This window comes from Haliotis asinina, chromosome 9 (assembly GCF_037392515.1).
Source record: "Haliotis asinina isolate JCU_RB_2024 chromosome 9, JCU_Hal_asi_v2, whole genome shotgun sequence".
In the NCBI taxonomy this organism is placed as follows: Eukaryota; Metazoa; Mollusca; class Gastropoda; order Lepetellida; family Haliotidae; genus Haliotis; species Haliotis asinina.
The window spans coordinates 44,925,804-44,942,506 of NC_090288.1; the positions used below are offsets into that span (position 1 = coordinate 44,925,804).

The 16,703-nt window shown below is 38.4% G+C and overlaps 1 protein-coding gene across 2 annotated transcripts in view; it reads left to right on the forward strand.

Moving 5' to 3' along the window:
* The first annotated feature begins 5,462 nt into the window (after nucleotides 1-5,462).
* The window catches only part of LOC137296999 (thioredoxin reductase 1, cytoplasmic-like), a 33,075-nt gene continuing 21,834 nt past the window's right edge, over nucleotides 5,463-16,703 (forward strand). The window contains exons 1-6 of one of the 2 annotated variants that reach the window (XM_067828931.1): nucleotides 5,463-5,571; nucleotides 7,068-7,228; nucleotides 9,640-9,700; nucleotides 10,181-10,267; nucleotides 10,776-10,906; nucleotides 11,280-11,352. In XM_067828931.1, the coding sequence (XP_067685032.1) occupies nucleotides 7,121-7,228; nucleotides 9,640-9,700; nucleotides 10,181-10,267; nucleotides 10,776-10,906; nucleotides 11,280-11,352 (460 nt within the window). In that variant the 5' untranslated portion in view covers nucleotides 5,463-5,571; nucleotides 7,068-7,120. Of the gene's footprint in view, nucleotides 5,572-5,730; nucleotides 6,002-7,067; nucleotides 7,229-9,639; nucleotides 9,701-10,180; nucleotides 10,268-10,775; nucleotides 10,907-11,279; nucleotides 11,353-16,703 lie in introns of those variants that run through there. The other variant, XM_067828932.1, reaches the window with a different exon arrangement.

Consider the following 16,703-nt stretch of genomic DNA (forward strand, 5'->3'; position numbering starts at 1 on the left):
CAATGTGAGCTGTTCAATAACTTCTGAGAGTAGGATACCCAAACTTATATATCACATCAGCTACACCCCAAGGTTCAATGTCGTACCATAGGCTGTGACACCTGGGTATGAAAAATGCTCAAGGCTCAAAACTTATTGACATCCCCTCGTATGTGAGTTATTGTCACCTCAGCTCTATTACATCGATTGGTACAACAGTGCCCAGGTAGATTTGACCCCGAGTGAGTGAGTGACTTTTTAGTTTTACGCCGATTTTAGCAATGCAATATCACGGCTGTGGACACTGGATTTGGGATTCACACATTGTACCCATTTGGGGCATCGAACCGAGGCGTGACGAACGAGCACTTTAGCCACAAGGCTGCCCAAGTCCCGAGTGTAAATGTGCGTGCGTGGGATGTGAAGAATGTGTGTGGCTTACTTACTGAAATAGGTTGTCACATTTTGGAAGATCGACGATCTTCATATTTCACGAGTGAAGTGACAGCATTGCGAGTGAGTTTAGTTATACTCAGCACTATTCCAGCTAAATGGCGGTGGTCTGTATATGATCGAGTCTGGACTAGACAATACAGTGATCAACAGCACGAGCATCGATCTACGTCACTGAGATATAATGACATGTGTCAACGAAGTCAGCGAGTCTGACTACCTGATCCCATTAGTCGCCATAGTTCACAAGCATGGATTGAAGAGGACCGATTCTAACCCGTACCTTCAAGGGTTTACAATACACGTGCGGAATTTCTGAGTTCCATGGTTTCTGATTAGGAAACCGTCCATATCTCCAGCGCATTAAGAACAAACCAAGTGATGCCATTAAGTACTTTCTTTCTTTCCGTAGACATGTGTTAGATTTGAGCTCACCACTATCTGCCGGAGACTACACAGTGAGTGAGTGACTTTTCCGAATAACTGAATGGGCTTCACACATTGTACACATGCATGTGGGGAATCGAACCCGGAACTTCGACATAACTAGCGAACGTTTTAGCCACTAGGCTAAACAACAACGTATATCATCTTCTGCTGCTAGGGAAACGGCATCGTTGGCAGACGTACGGGGACGTCGGGTGAGTCACGGTGAGATATAATTTGCACGCATCTCCACCAAAGCAATTCAACCCGTTAAGACCAGTTGGAACTGGTTGTCAGCAATCCACCTCTGTTAGTAAGAGGCGACTAACAGGATCCGGTGGTCGGGTGGACAAATGTCAATCCCAACTGCGTAAATCGATGCTTATGCTGTTAATCACTAGGTTATCTGGTCCAGGCCATAGCCGTTGGTCACACTACCAACTCGTTGTTCTATGATTGCTTGGCGTGGAACCGATAAACCAGTGGCTGAGACCTTCTAGAGCTAAAGCCCAATTTTCACCCAGAACCTTGACTAATTACCTGACAGTCCCAAACAAAATGCATCTGGCAAATGCCAGGAATATTCGATACGAATTCTTTTAACCTGTGGTTGTTCTTGACACTTTCTCGGTAAAACAGAACATTACACTGATTTCATGTAGTGATACGATATGAAATTAATGTTCAAGAAAGTTACTTTTGACAACACTCATGTATCGGTTTCTTTCTCGATAGCACAACATACTAGTAAACAATATAAACAATATAACATAAAGAATATAACAAAGATGAAATCAAATTAAAACGAAGACGTCATTTCTGTAATTCTGTAACAGCTAAGAAATCAGTGGTGTCGATATATCTAGAAATAACGTCTACTTTCAAAGTGACGCCAGGGGGCTCTCTCAACCACGATGTTCAAATTACCTCCCTTGTGACACCCAACAGCGGAACGTGCCTTATCTGTATATAACAGTTAAAAGGAAAACTACACTGTCAGTACACACACACTGGGTCGTACATGCTCTATTTCTAGATAAATATTGTTCAGAAATTCAGTTTCTTACGTGTGTAGCGAAATTTGATTGGCGTGGCTTGAAAGCAAGATTTAGCTTCCGGTTATGCATAACATAAGTCATGAATCACGTCCAACCGAGTTCGGTTGTTGTCTTGATTCCTACATGTCATATTGTAGGCGAGTCTTTGTCGTTTATCTGTCACGTATGCACGTACTGTGACCCACAATGTATTTCAAGGTCCGGGGTAGCCTAATGGTTTAAGTGCCCCCTCGTCATGCTGGAGACCCTGGTTCGATTTCTTACATGTGTACAACATGTGGAGTCCTTTTCATACCGAGACATAAGTCTGTGAAAGTGAAAATTAACACCTGACCCAACTCTGGTTAAAATGAATTCCAATTCCTTGTTTCATATGAAATTGGCATTTACAAATGAATTTTAATTTTAAAATTTCAAAATTTAATAACACTGTCTTTCTATACTATATGTCGAGGTTCAGGCAGCATACCTTAACCATAGAATCACAGACTGTCCCTGTTTGGTGTGGTCGTAAGATCATTCACAATGCATGTGGCCCACTGGTTAAAACTGTTATGTGTTTTTTGAGCTTGTTCAGCTTAGTTCTGTAACGCACAATGAGTTTGGTGTAATATCAGTTCCGTCACTGACTGCCAAACATTTCTAGCGGTAGGGCCTCGTTTTGAGATTTCCAGAATTTCCAGGTTTCCGTTTATCAGAGCTCGCAGTACGACAGAGCACGCCTTACGACGTGTTTGCTAGGATTAGAAGGAGAGTAGTGTTGCAATATACAAGTGTGTAGATTTATCAGATCATGCTGATTAATATTTATGCATCCACTTAAATGACAAAGTCTAAAAACTCTGGACTGGTTATCGCACTACGTTGCACAATAGGACCCAACCAAGTAAACAAGAAACGAGACTGTTTTGTAATCAATGTTTTGACATGAGGGCCTCGTTCCTCAAAGCGATCGTAGAGTTACGATTGTCGTAAGTCTCTGTTAAAGTATCGGAGCTACGATCATCTCACTGTTACGATCGCTTTGAAGAACGGGGCCTAGGTGTCCTCATCGTGATGTTGCAGGAGTATAACAGACGCGGCGTAAAGCTATATTCACTCGTGGTGGTGAGGAGGTGCATGCGTGCGTGACATAACACGTTATCTGTTTTTTTAATGTACTGAAAACATTTTACTCGATGGTATGTGGACGGTATCAAGATTAGTGCCGGGCAACCAGTAGCTAAATTATGAATGCTGCGCACTGCCGACGATTTAAGCAAAGTCAAAACCTATCAGGATTTAAAGGTGGACAGATTATAGGATGTATTAACGTCTCACCTTACATAATGTTAGAGTGATACGCGTTAACGAAATGAATACGTGCGTGAACTACGTAAACAACAAAGTGTAACCACAATGGTTTTTATATAATATAAAAGAACTTACAAAAATGTGATAATGTTTGATAATGTGTAGGGACCGTGCAATTTGTGAAGATCAGTGACCTGACCTTTATACCCCTTCACACTTGAGGCGGAATGAGCCGGAATGCTGTCGGAATGAAAATTTCTGGAGATTCCTGGAAGTGTGAACTGAATTCTAAAACTTCTTACTGGATTCCGAATGCATTCCAACTATTCAGGGCAATTCTTGCAACATGCCCGAATGTTTTGAACATACTCAAAACTTTCGAGGTACATTCCAAGTACCGGTCATTGAAACGTCAGATAACATTTGGGAGTCGCATTCTCACAAAGCTTGTAAAAAAATGATTATTTTGACATTCTCTCGAGTGCGGTCCGAATTTGGGAAAAATCTTTTACTTATCGTCGCATATCGTCGTATCCGAATTGCGCAGATCGATGATCATGCTGTTGATGACCATGACTGCCGCCATATAGCTGAAATTAATATTACCTAAAACTAAACTCACTCACTCGCTCATATGTTAACTCTTAATGTAGACAATCGCCGTTCCGTTTTCGAATGAATACACGCACTGAATATACTTGGAAATAGGGTGTGAGGGTTTACCTATTTGCGCACTGCCTCTGCGAAATAAAAGCGGATGCGATGCGATTTGCTGCGCTGTGTACACATCCTGAATCTTTGTCGGCCTGACTGGGAGTAGTATGCATCCTATTTTGTGATGATACCGCCAGCAGCGATATGCAAGATATACAGTGGCTGTGTTGAAATAATCGTAGGTAAACCTGTCAAATCAGTGACAGGGGTATCGGTGTTGTGCCATTTTAGAACCAACTGCTTCGCACAAAACCAACCATGCTGGTCTCATGGTTTGGCCACAAAGTCAGCATGTTGACGGGGTTTAAAAGGCTTGGCCGCGTTTATATATACCTGTGTGTGCGCGCACGTGCTGGTATTTGTGTGCATGGTGACTTATACTAACGTCAAAATTATGACGGTTTTACAGTACTAAACCACGGACATATACCATTCCAGAGTTTATCTCACACGTAATACCGTCACTGTGACGACCAGTCCTTATTTTAGCGAAGGCAGAGCGCCCTGCAGGCAACAGGGAGCATTCAATCGTTCAGCATGCGTTGGTTTGGAACCACTGAGATCGAACCCTGAGCAACCGTTCTGCGGGCTGATGTTCTGTCTACTAAGACCACAGAACGAGGGGTCAGTCGAACAAAATTTCTTTTTCAGGCCGTCTCAATACATACTTTATCGAGAGTACGCTCCACTTACATAACAGAAAAGAACAGCACCTACCTTTGTAGGTCAGTTTGATGTTAGCGATATCTCGTTGAAGGTGTATGTACAGAAATGGGGTATATATATGGCCAGTAATGAAACATGGCTTTGAGGTGTCACGATGTGACTGAAATATTGTCGGTGTGATGCTAAACATAAACAAACTCACTCCGGTTGTTTCACGTCTCCTCATAGATAATAAAGATATATATCTGCGAGTTCTCCTTGTGTAGTATTCTAACTGCTTTTCGACCCGTTGCTTCAAAAGGTGCACAGTATGACAAGGACCTTATATTAGTGGGGTAGAATGGTTAAAGCGTTCGTCCGTCACGCCGGAGATATGGGTTCGACCCCCCATGATTACAATGTATGAAGTCCATTGGTGCCCTCAGTCGTGATATTGCTGGAACATAGCTAGAATCGGCGTAAACTATATGCATTGTACCTGAAGTTATAACTATATATCGAAGTTTTCATTACAATTTTAACACCCATGAGAACATATTCATCTCGAATAAAACTAGCTGTATACTAAATCCTATACCATCACGTTGAACTATTCCTATCTAAATATTATCAGTGTAGATAAGCCGGTCTGACTGAATAAACATTGAACTAACGTCTGCTTGTAAGTCGAAAGCTGTTCTTGGTTTGGGAAAACATTGTTCCTTTTCTGTCCGTTTCTTTTGTTGAACTTACACTCCAACTGTTACACACTGGGTGCATTGCAACTAACATCCGCATTAATATCCTGTAATAAACGGTCGCACCGAGCGTAAAGATCCTGTTTTATGTAACGACACTGATCGAATATTCGCGCACCTGGTCGTTTCCAACATGAAATAGCAACTTTGACTGTGACGTCAGAAAGTCACGTGACGAACTGTACGCTAGCTCAGTCCACACGGGGCTGTGTGCACGAGGGAACACTCGTTACATATAGAGACATGTAAGTATGACGAGGGTTTTTTTCCACACTGATATATATCGCATAGTCGCATATATTACTCAATGTTTAAAATTCATTTCGAGATCACAATATAAGATTTATATTTTGGTGGTGTGGGCCAATGTACACGCACTACACGTGACAGGCCGGGTTTATCCCGTTCGGTTGGGGGCAATCTGTTGAGGAGGTGCCCTATTTAGCATTGTGTGGACATTGCTTAGGATATTCATGCGGGGTCATGATGGCTGTATATCTGTTATCTAGAACTGACCTCGGCGACCGTTATATGTATATAGGTTATCAGTCCATTTTCATTTCAACGATGACATGCACATTTTGTATTTTCACCATATCCGCGATCATTTCCCGCTCTATCATAGTCGATGTCCTTGGTGTCGGTTCGTTAATCGTTTCAGGTTAGAGAGAAAAGGTAGAGTTTATTTGATTTGTTATTTATGGAAAGTTTTGGCGTATTGCTCTGGATAATTATTAGACGGCATTCCACGATCGTAGTATTTAAACAAACGTACGTGCCCGAGGTGACATGAGTTACGTCCCTTTGGGTCCAAACCCTCAAGATTTTGCATCGACTAGACATAGTAGACTACTTTCTAGACTGTCTGTATGATCTGGTAGAATAAATAAAATCCTTAATAATATGTCGGTGTTGTCATAGGAAGTAATACCTTAGGGATACAGTTAAGACGGGATTAAGTTTTAGTGTTTTTTAATGTAAACAACCAGGGTATGAAACACCCTAAAATTTGAGACAGACCACACGACTGGTTAGATGTAAAACTTGACAGGCCTGTCCAAAACTTACCTGCCACAAAAAGTACTTATTTACTTGGTGAAGACATGTAAAGTAATGATAATTTACATTTTAACCTGTCTGTCAGGATGTATTTTGAATGCAGAAAAAACGCAGTGTGTAACAAAAAAGCATGTATGAAATCGAAGCAGCATTACCAGCACAGATAAACATGTTTGGTATTTGGGAGATGTTCAAACCTGTACCCACTTCAGTCAGTGTGATGTACACAGAACGGTAATCTTAGTTCGTGGATAATCTTGAGTCATATGACGACACACAGTACCATGCCTCGCTGACATAAATGTTCCAAATCTCAGTATTTCATGTAAATGCACTAAATCTATTTGTCCAGCACTGAGATAATTAGCTCAAGATCACTACTGGCAAACAAGGATAAGTTGGACCGGCACAGACACCACGTTTACAAGAGGGTTTTGTTCGGCAATTTGGTTTGTAAAAGGGAGAGCAGATGTCGGCAAGTGCAGATACAGATCAGAAATAAACACTAGACTGGGAGGTCGGGCAATGGGTTATTTATACCCCTGACCCAGTGAAGATCAGTGGTACCCATTTATAACAGTAAAGCACCCAAATTGGAAAAAGGTTATAAATGTAGAGCTCTGTTTTCTAGTCCAGATCTTCACCACATTACGAAACATAAATATACTCTTTCTTATTTCAGTGATCATAGTAATCTTGACAGTCCTTGGAGTTTAAATTTATCTTGTGGCAAGGATGCCACCTCTCACGATCAACGGCGACATGAAGTCCACGCTACAGGATTACATCAGCAAAAACAAGGTCATGATCTTCAGCAAGACGACGTGTCCATTCTGTCAGAAGGTAGGCATTTTACAGAGTCCTTGAGTTTAAGCTACTTTCACGTGGCAAACTGAAGTTTAACAACACAAACTGTTGTAATGCAGGCAACGTTACTTCAGAGCTCCAGATGAGATTTAGCTCATGTGATACTGCACCAAGTGTATTTTTCTGGAGTGGGTATTACCAATGTTGAATGGGTATTTCATATTCTGTTACTAACTGCTTGCAAATATGTGGGTATATTGGTGATTTTACTCACTTAAGTATGTGTCACTGAATAACTTGACTGCGCAGGGCCCACTTGCACAAAGTGATCTTAGTGCCATGACTGTCTTAAGCCTATTTGTTAGAGAATGGGAGTTACAATCGTTGCTGCACTAAGATCGCCCTGTGCAAGCAAGCTGAGGTATATGCTGCCTTATGTCATACCTAGTCAAAACCAACTTAAACATTATGGAAATGAATGTCATGACAAATCACTCATCCTGGACTGGCAGTACAACACCAATCCTATACAAATAGTACAGCTAGATGGCAGTCGATGTATTTTCTTTATGCACACAATTTTTGTAAATATATTCTGTGCGCACATGTTTGAAACTTTTTTCATATCTAGCGTTTTAAATGTGTAATTGGTACGCAACAATTATTTTTTCAATGTGTAATTGGAAATTTTGTATGCGTATTTTACCTGGAGACACTGATTATCTTGGGGTCTGATTACTTACTTTATGTTTTGGGAGTAGGATGATGGTGGTGGTGGTGTTGTTTGTAATTTCTCAATGTTTCATTTGATATGTCAATGAAAGGGTGTTTGTAAGTAGCAATTTGTGTTTGTTTTAGCCTACTTGACTAGTTAGTGCAGCCTTTTTCTAATGCTTTGATTCAATGAGATCTAACATTTTGTCGCGTGACAGCCGGCGAGGTAGTTAGCACTGGTGTTATTGTATGTCACTGATGTACTTGGTTGTAAATCGATACAGAGTTAAATCATAGACGAATTCGTATTGCTCAGAGTTAAATCATAGACAAATTCGTATTGCTCAGTCATGAATCACTATCACACTATCAGGTGTAAATGTAGATAACAGTGATGTCAGTAAATTGTGTCATTAGACCTAGACTTCGATCAGGGCTCCTACAATACCTCGAAAACCTGGAAATTTTGCACCCTGTTTTCCACACTTTGGAAAACCATGGAATTTTTAGAACAAATGGATGAAGTCATGGCAAAATTATTAAACAATCTTGACTTTTGTCTGGCAGCCATCAATTTGAATTTACATATATATGAATACTTGCTTAAGTACATGTGGTACTAATATTCTAAACAGAGTCTTTGCCCTGATGCAGAAAACCTGCACATTTGATGCACAAATTATCTCAAATATGCACTGAATATAGAGACTTGCATTATCCTTGACACAGTGCTCCTGGGCCCTAAGTTCAGATAATCTAAGCTAGTAATTTGCTGTTATTTAAACCTGCTTACTTGTTTGCCAGTTATGTGCTCAGTGCTGATAAAATACCTGACCTGCCTTACCTTGTTTTTGTCATTATTAAGCAATCACAGTTGATATCTTGATGAAAGTTCCAAACTGAAGTTGACCCCAACAGCATTTCCATGACTTCCTCTCATGACACCAAGAAGTCATGATGACACCTAAATTTTCATGCCTAGGGTAAACGATAAGGTGTATTGAATGTTTTATGGACAGCTGTAAGGGGAAATGGGAGGCCGTATTTAAGATGCTGTTTTATTTCAGACACAGTAATATATGTTTAAAGTTATCAAAGTACCAAGGACATAATATTATATTGTTGTGTCTGGGTAAAAAGCAATATTTGTCTGGAAAAATCATGGAACATTTTGTCACAAAAGTGTGAAAACCCTGTAGATTCGTTACATGCATTGATGACTCATCATACAAATGAGTTACATTTTAAGTCCAGACAGAAGTTCTGTGTTTACTAGAAACGTTTTGACTCAACATTTGAGACTGCTGTTGTGTAGTGTTTCCCTTAAGCAAGTTAAGCAGGCCACAGCCCTGCCCTTCTAATTGGTGTCCTGACCATCCTTCAATACAATGAATGATATTAACTTGGTGGTTTTCAGTTTTTATTTCATGTTGAAGCTTAGTGAAATAACTAAGGTCACTGAGCCCTGAAGAATCATATGCATGGAAAACTTGACATAATACATGGAAATTATTGCATGCTCTCTTTTGAACAGGGTGCCCCTTTTGACATTCTCTTGTCCTGGGGGAAACACTATTAGATAGTTAGAAAAAATACATCCAATATTTTTTTGACCCAGTACACAGCAAGAATTCTTGTTGACATATCTGAAGAGCTTCTCACAAGTGTCATTCAGTGAACTTGATGGAAAGTATTTCTGTGTCTGTAATTCATATATATTTGACCTGTTGTAGGTGAAGGACTTGTTCAAGACCCTGAATGTGGAATACACAGCTCTTGAATTAGATGAATTAGGTAAGTGGTCTGATTCAGTTGTTGACGGAAAGGATGTTGTTTGACAATGTGACCTGGTTCAATGGCTTGCCTGAGTGTTTACTAGAGTTATATTGCTGGAATGTTGCTGAATGTATTGTTAACACGTAGCATGTTGGTGAAGTGCCTCTTTCATTTGCTGTTTTGACCAGAGTAAATCATCCTTGTCATATGTGGCACTTTAGTAGATTGAATGGTCACCATACAGACACTCCAAGATTGTTGGTTAATATTATGGGACACACCCTCATGACCTTGGTGTTTGCTCATAATATCAGTCACTGGATTGTCTGGTTCAAACTTCAATATTTATTACCAATCATATAGCTGTAATGTTGCTCATTCCCAACCTAAACATTGATGTCATTTTCTCTGAGTTTTGCACAAACAATAGCAGACATTATCTTAGCAGCATCCGAGAGGACTAAACTACAGTAGAAAAATGTGTATATGTCGTTACAGACAATATGAGCGCTATCCAAGCTGGCCTGTTTGAACTGACTGGACAGAAAACCGTGCCTAATGTATTCATCAATGGAAACCATATTGGTGAGTGAGGTGACATGGGAGGCAACTCTTCATGAATGCCAGACATAAGATCTGGTTATTTTCCGTTCCTCATTTGTACATCAAGCCATAATTTCATGTGATGTTATAACCTTTATGAGACACAATTACTTAATCTTTGTGAAGAAAAGGGTAACTTTAGAGACAATATTTGCTTTAAAAAATATGTATTCTTCAATGGAAACCATATTGATGAGTGAGGTGACGAGGGCAACTCTTTATGAATTTGCATTATAACTGAGCCTAACACAGTGGAAGTTCTTTTCTAAATATAAGTTCAGTGAACAGCTGATACTGTTCTAAGCAATAACCACTCGCTCACAAGATATGGCAGTTTTTTCTTAATCTGCAAGACTTTAATTCTGGAGGACCCTAATTACCAGTTTCAAGGATCCTTACTTACCATTGTTTATCTGTATGCTGTTCTTAAACAGTGTCAGTGAAATGTTGTCATTAATTTTCTAGCCTCTGTATCTTGTCTTGTTTCCAGGTGGGTGTGACTCTGTACTGAAGCTCCACTCCGATAACAAGTTGATGGGGCTGGTGTCAACACCAAACGAAGTCTACGAATATGATCTGGTTGTGATAGGAGGAGGTTCGGGTGGACTTGCTGCTGCAAAGGTAAGACAAACGGTCATTGTAGGACCAGTGTTCAAGGAAATAAGTCTAAGGTTTTAATGACATACTTTCATGGTTATAGAATATATTGTTTGTTTGTTTTGAGACAGAGTATGAATTTTAACTTTTTGAAAATAAGGGGTTTTTGTAATTGATTCACCAAGGACTGTGACAAGTTCATGGTCCGTTTTGAATAGTGACTCCTTATAATAGTTAAGGTGATTGTTGATAAACTGTGTTTAATATGGAAAACAAGATGATTTCAAGTGTCTCCTAGAGTCAAATGTGACATTTAAACTAATTTTTTACATTTGTACAATGAACACATCATTAAAATCATTTACCCTTCAGTAATCTCTTTGTAACTGTATTCCAGGAAGCAGCACGGCTGGGAAAGAAGGTGGCGCTTCTGGATTTCGTGAAACCAAGTCCGCAAGGAACGGCATGGGGTGAGTATTTGTGTCAGAAAAGAGCAAGTAGTCATATTCACAGGTCAATAACCATGACAGCACTGTGAATATATACAATGGAAGCTGTCTAAACCTGCACTCATCGTGACTGAAGAAACAGTCCAGTTTAGACTAATGTGCCAGATTGTAGAGCTGATGATAAATGTACAAGTCGTTGTAGGACTGAGATTTTACGCTGGTGTTGACAACTTGCTGGATTGGACAGGTGCTGGTTACGACAGCTTCCACTGTACCTTTTTCATTCAACAGCTATGTGAAACTTGTATCCCTGATGGATGTTTCATGATACCATTACTGGAATGACTTTTTATGTCTACTTTCAAAGACAGTAGTGGAAATTCTTGCATTGTGGTAGCTTCTACTCTCACATACAGTATGGTTCAAAATTATTGAGAATATCTAAAGCATTTCATATTATTAAACGAGAACAAATCAGATAAAATTGAATGTATTGTGAAAGTGAACTGACCTTTTCATGTTGTGTAGGTAACAATTTAATATTTTATCAAGCCTCCTTGAGCTTCACGGCACAGTCTAAGACGGGTAGGCATGCTTCCTATCAGAGAGGTTAGTGTCTCGTGAGTTATGCTGTCCCAGTATCGGACCACTTCTCTCTTCATGTCTTCAATTTTTGTCAACCCCTTTTGATTCACACATTCCTTCATCATCCCCCAAATGTTCTCAATGGGATTTAAGTCAGGACTATATGCAGGAAATGGTAATGCAGTCACATTTTTCTCCTGAAACCACTGCTTGGCATGTTTTGCGGTGTTTAGGATCATTATCTTGCTGCAAAATCCAGTCATTTCCATAAAACACATGTGCACTTGGAAGGAGAAAATTATCTAATATGTTAGAGTAGCGTTGACCTGTCAGATTTCCCTCAAACACACACAGCGGGGTCGTTCCTAATAAGGATATCCCTCCCCATACATGAAACTTTGGGCTGTATTTAGGTCGTCGATACAACGGTGCTGACGCACACTTTGTCCATATTTTCACATTATTGGGATATACCCATATTGAGCTTTCATCAGTAAAAATCACATTTTCGTAGTCAAAGTTTTCATGTGCCAAACACCACTCAACACGCCTGTCTTTATGTTCTTGTTTCATGAGAGGAGAAGGAATTCCAGTCTTTTTCTCCCATCCAAGATCAATCAAATTTCTTCTAACTGTAGATTTTGATACAACTGTTGATCCCCTTTCTATCATTTCATACCTGATGTTGGAGATGCTTGCCCTTTGCTTTTTAGACGCTAAAATTCCCAGCCAGACGCGATCTGAGAAGTCCAATTTTCTGGGTCTCCCTGCTCCTTTCTGGTGCCCAAAATCCTTTCCCTCTTTAACCTTTAGCCTGCTGAATTAATTTCAGCATAAGGCGCTGAGAAGAGGGTGGGTGATTTCAAACAGTCGGTGTGTCACTAAATAAGGAACAACTGAAAAAATATTCAGCCCATTAATACTAGATAGAAAAATAAACATTATTATCAAAAAATATCCAGACAATTTCAAACGTACAGATATTAATTGCAAGACAAACATAAATAAAGTAAATTTTATTGAATTTAACTGAACTGCTCGATTGACAGCCGGATGCATTTTATATTAGGAGCCGTATAAATTGTTCAATTATCGCAAACCGATTTCAATATTCTTACTACTGATATTTCATAAGTATCTGACTTTAATTTCGTATATTTGTATCGGCAAATATCCGCGCGACGACCAATTAAAAATTAATTCTGAAAAAAATAATCGAAAACTTTCGTCGTAAACAAATCATATTTTCGATGCCATGACAGGTCTCACTGAAATGGCACGATTACGTTTATTTAAACGTGTCATGTCATGAAAATAGCAGAATAAAATACATGATTTATAAACATTCATGAGTGCAAATTTCAAGTGTTATGGTTCAATAAGTTTTGCACAAACCCGCAAAAAGACGGTGTTAGATCGTGTTACACGTACGAAAAACAAACATGGCGCGCTTCGTCCAACTCCTTTATAAAATATAGCTTTTTTAGTCAGAAGAAATATTACAGAACTCTTCTGTGTAAGACCTGGCGAAAGAGGGAGCATTTCTCATTCTACAAGTGTTCCATGTATCATTTTCCGTTTAGTATGACGAGAGACATATGAAAATTAAGATCGTGAAATCTAACTTGTTTTCTAGTAAATGCAAAGGTCACCGGATGTGATGTCACAGACAGGGATTGTCTGAGGAAATTCATTCGTTATTGAATATTAACAGAAAAGTTGGAGATATTTCGTCTAACAAACCCAACTTTAGCACAAATAACTGTCTAAAATGATTAATCAGAGCTCATAGATTTTTCTTGGTGTATTTTTTACTATATAATTCGCAAATAGCCGAACCAGTTTGACCTTGTATGCTCCCGTGACCCGGAAACAGTAGTCGATCAACACTGCCGATGCAAGTTTTTCAGTATCTTTATTTGAATGTTTGTTCATATTAGGCACATTACTCTATTGTCCACTGAATATAATGACAGCAAAGATATAATTGTGATGCATGTTGATCCTAGCTCATTCTTTTTTTGACATGGTCCGACACAAAAACGTTTACAAACATCATTCTCAACAACAGGTGCGCGGATATGGGCGTGGCATTTGTGTTTCAAAATAACATTCATGCTTTTCTTTTTGTGACGATTTAGTGTAGTAGCAACTGCAGTATACATGTTTTATTAACTAAAATATATTTTCAGTTATAGTTTCACATAACATCGGAGATGATTTGATAAATATTGCGTTCAAATTACATGATTGGAAAAATTATGTGTCTCACTTCAGAACAAGTTGAATTACATTCATAATTTTATGCAATAAATTAACGTTCTTGTTGAATAATTATGATAGATTTGTCAATGCTTTATGTTTCATAACTGGTTACAACTTTAAATCTTTTCATATGTTTTCAGATGTTAATTGATATTAATAATATAACAATTATTTTTCTCTCCAAAATACACAAGGGCAAAGACACTTAAAGTCTGTCAATGCATTAGCAACGTGTAAATAACCAAATAATAATTAATGTCTTTCAGTAATGTTGCAAAACTGACAATTTTACACAATTCTTAAATACAACTACATGTATGCCATAAAATATATGGATAGATGTTACATATTATTTTGTGTATTTTATTTCTTTATAATATCATGCCAAAATGTACATCAAATACAAATGGGTGATGAGCTATTTTTGTTTTCAACAGTACCACTTTGTTTACTGAATTATTTTGAATCACACATGACTAATGTCATTTATGTTGTTGCAGTAACAGTATATTTATCAGAAAATGTTATCATTTGATAAAAAAAGAAACCATATACATATAATAAGTTATATTGTCTCTGGTGAAAGTAAACAGGCTTCATGTTCTGTAAATATATATTACTCTACCTTATTGTCTTTTCCTGGGTTTAGGAGCAATGTCACAATATCAAATGAGTCTATTGAACTTTCAAGGATTGTTTCTGTTTGCTGAAGTGTCTGATGGTGATACTCCAATTATTTAGTGTTCAATAGCCTAAACCATCATAAAACAAGAAACATCAAGAACAGTCTTCTTTGAATAACAAAATGCCAAGGTCTTTGGTTTAAGATCTGGAAGCATTTGATATATATGTCTTTGTCATATAAGTATTGCAATGAAAAAAATCTAAATTGAAATCATAATGAATAGTTCCAAACTGGACAACAAAAACCACTCACCGCAGAGCTCAGTATTAGGAAAAAAGAAATCTACTTGTCCCTGGTGCCACCACATGATTACCTTGATGCCACAGACTAACACAGGTTGCACCTCCTGCTCAGCACTTGATTATCTGTCACTTGTAGTTTTGATATTCCATATTCAAAACATCACTACAACAAAATTATTCTAGGTCTGGTATGATAATTTCATATTACGTCATGAAATTTCATCACAAGAAAAAAATGAGTCTGTCTTTCAATCACTGTCAGTGTAATCACTGCTCCAAGAGTTTGGATCATCAGTCTGTTATAACAGTAAAATAAGAACATAGACACTTTAAAAAGTATGGCCATAAACATGAGGTACATTTTGCAGTTCAGATTGCACTAGTGCAATATCTAAAAGCTTTATGGAGCCACGGACTGAGCCACATTACATGATTTTTTTTACACAAATATGCACATGTAGTAGCGGACGAGGTTCCAGTTGTATAAATAACACGGAACAGCTACTTGATGGTGAGCTGACAGTATGCACTTTATTAAGCAAGCCCAGTCAGTGTTTTCCAGTTCTGTGAATATTATATAAATATACTATTACCATACATGGGATAAATTGCTTGTACCAGCCATATCACACAATATCACAAATTATGCCTGAATAACATAGAAATGGAATAGTCACTACAGTTAAACTGCAAAAGATTATTTTCTTGAGAATAAACAATATGTCTACAAGGCTGACACATTACAATCAAACTTTAAGATCTGCAGCCAATATATATACAATATGTACAGCTAACTTACCACTGTGTGGCAATGAGCGGGCAGTTCATAACGACGTTGCCAGTGTCCAATCAAGACATCCTATAAATGTTACACAACTATGAACTATGAGGAAATATGGCAATAAATCTATAGGTCATAAGTTCATGGATTAGAAGTGAAACTATAACCTTAAAAGCCGTTCTAATATCCGCACATATAAATATACTTACACACTAAATATGAATTTCAATAACACACCATAAATTGCAAGTTAATTTGTTGGTTCAGCAGAGAAATATATCCTATCAATGCATTAGCTTAATGCATTTAATTCTTATATAGCTATACACCGGCATATCTATATATACATAAATATGAGAACAAAACACAAACTGACCTTATATATATAAGCAGAGGTGAAGTCCTCAGCCACTCGGTCCACAAAAAGCCAAACTATTTGCTGAGCAAAGTATTGGACCTCTGACTTGTAACACTCTTATCTTACCACTGCTTGATCAGAAAAAGTTGAACTGTGGGCAACATGACTTACATAATGGAGAGATAGGAAAAAAGGCAGACAATGCAGTGCGCTTGGCATTAGACTGAAGCTGGCTGTTGAAGAGTTAATAGTTATGTAAGTGCTGGGTTGAACCTATTGTCAAAGTATTCTAACTATGCTACTTGTGTTATCTAGCTTGTACATGTACTTGATGAAAGAGAAACAAAATAGATTAAAACACGTTTCTAAAACATTTATACAGAAGTAATAAAATCATCCCGGCCACATACTTCCCCCTCCCAATCAATGACGTCCTCGTCATTAAATGCTACCATC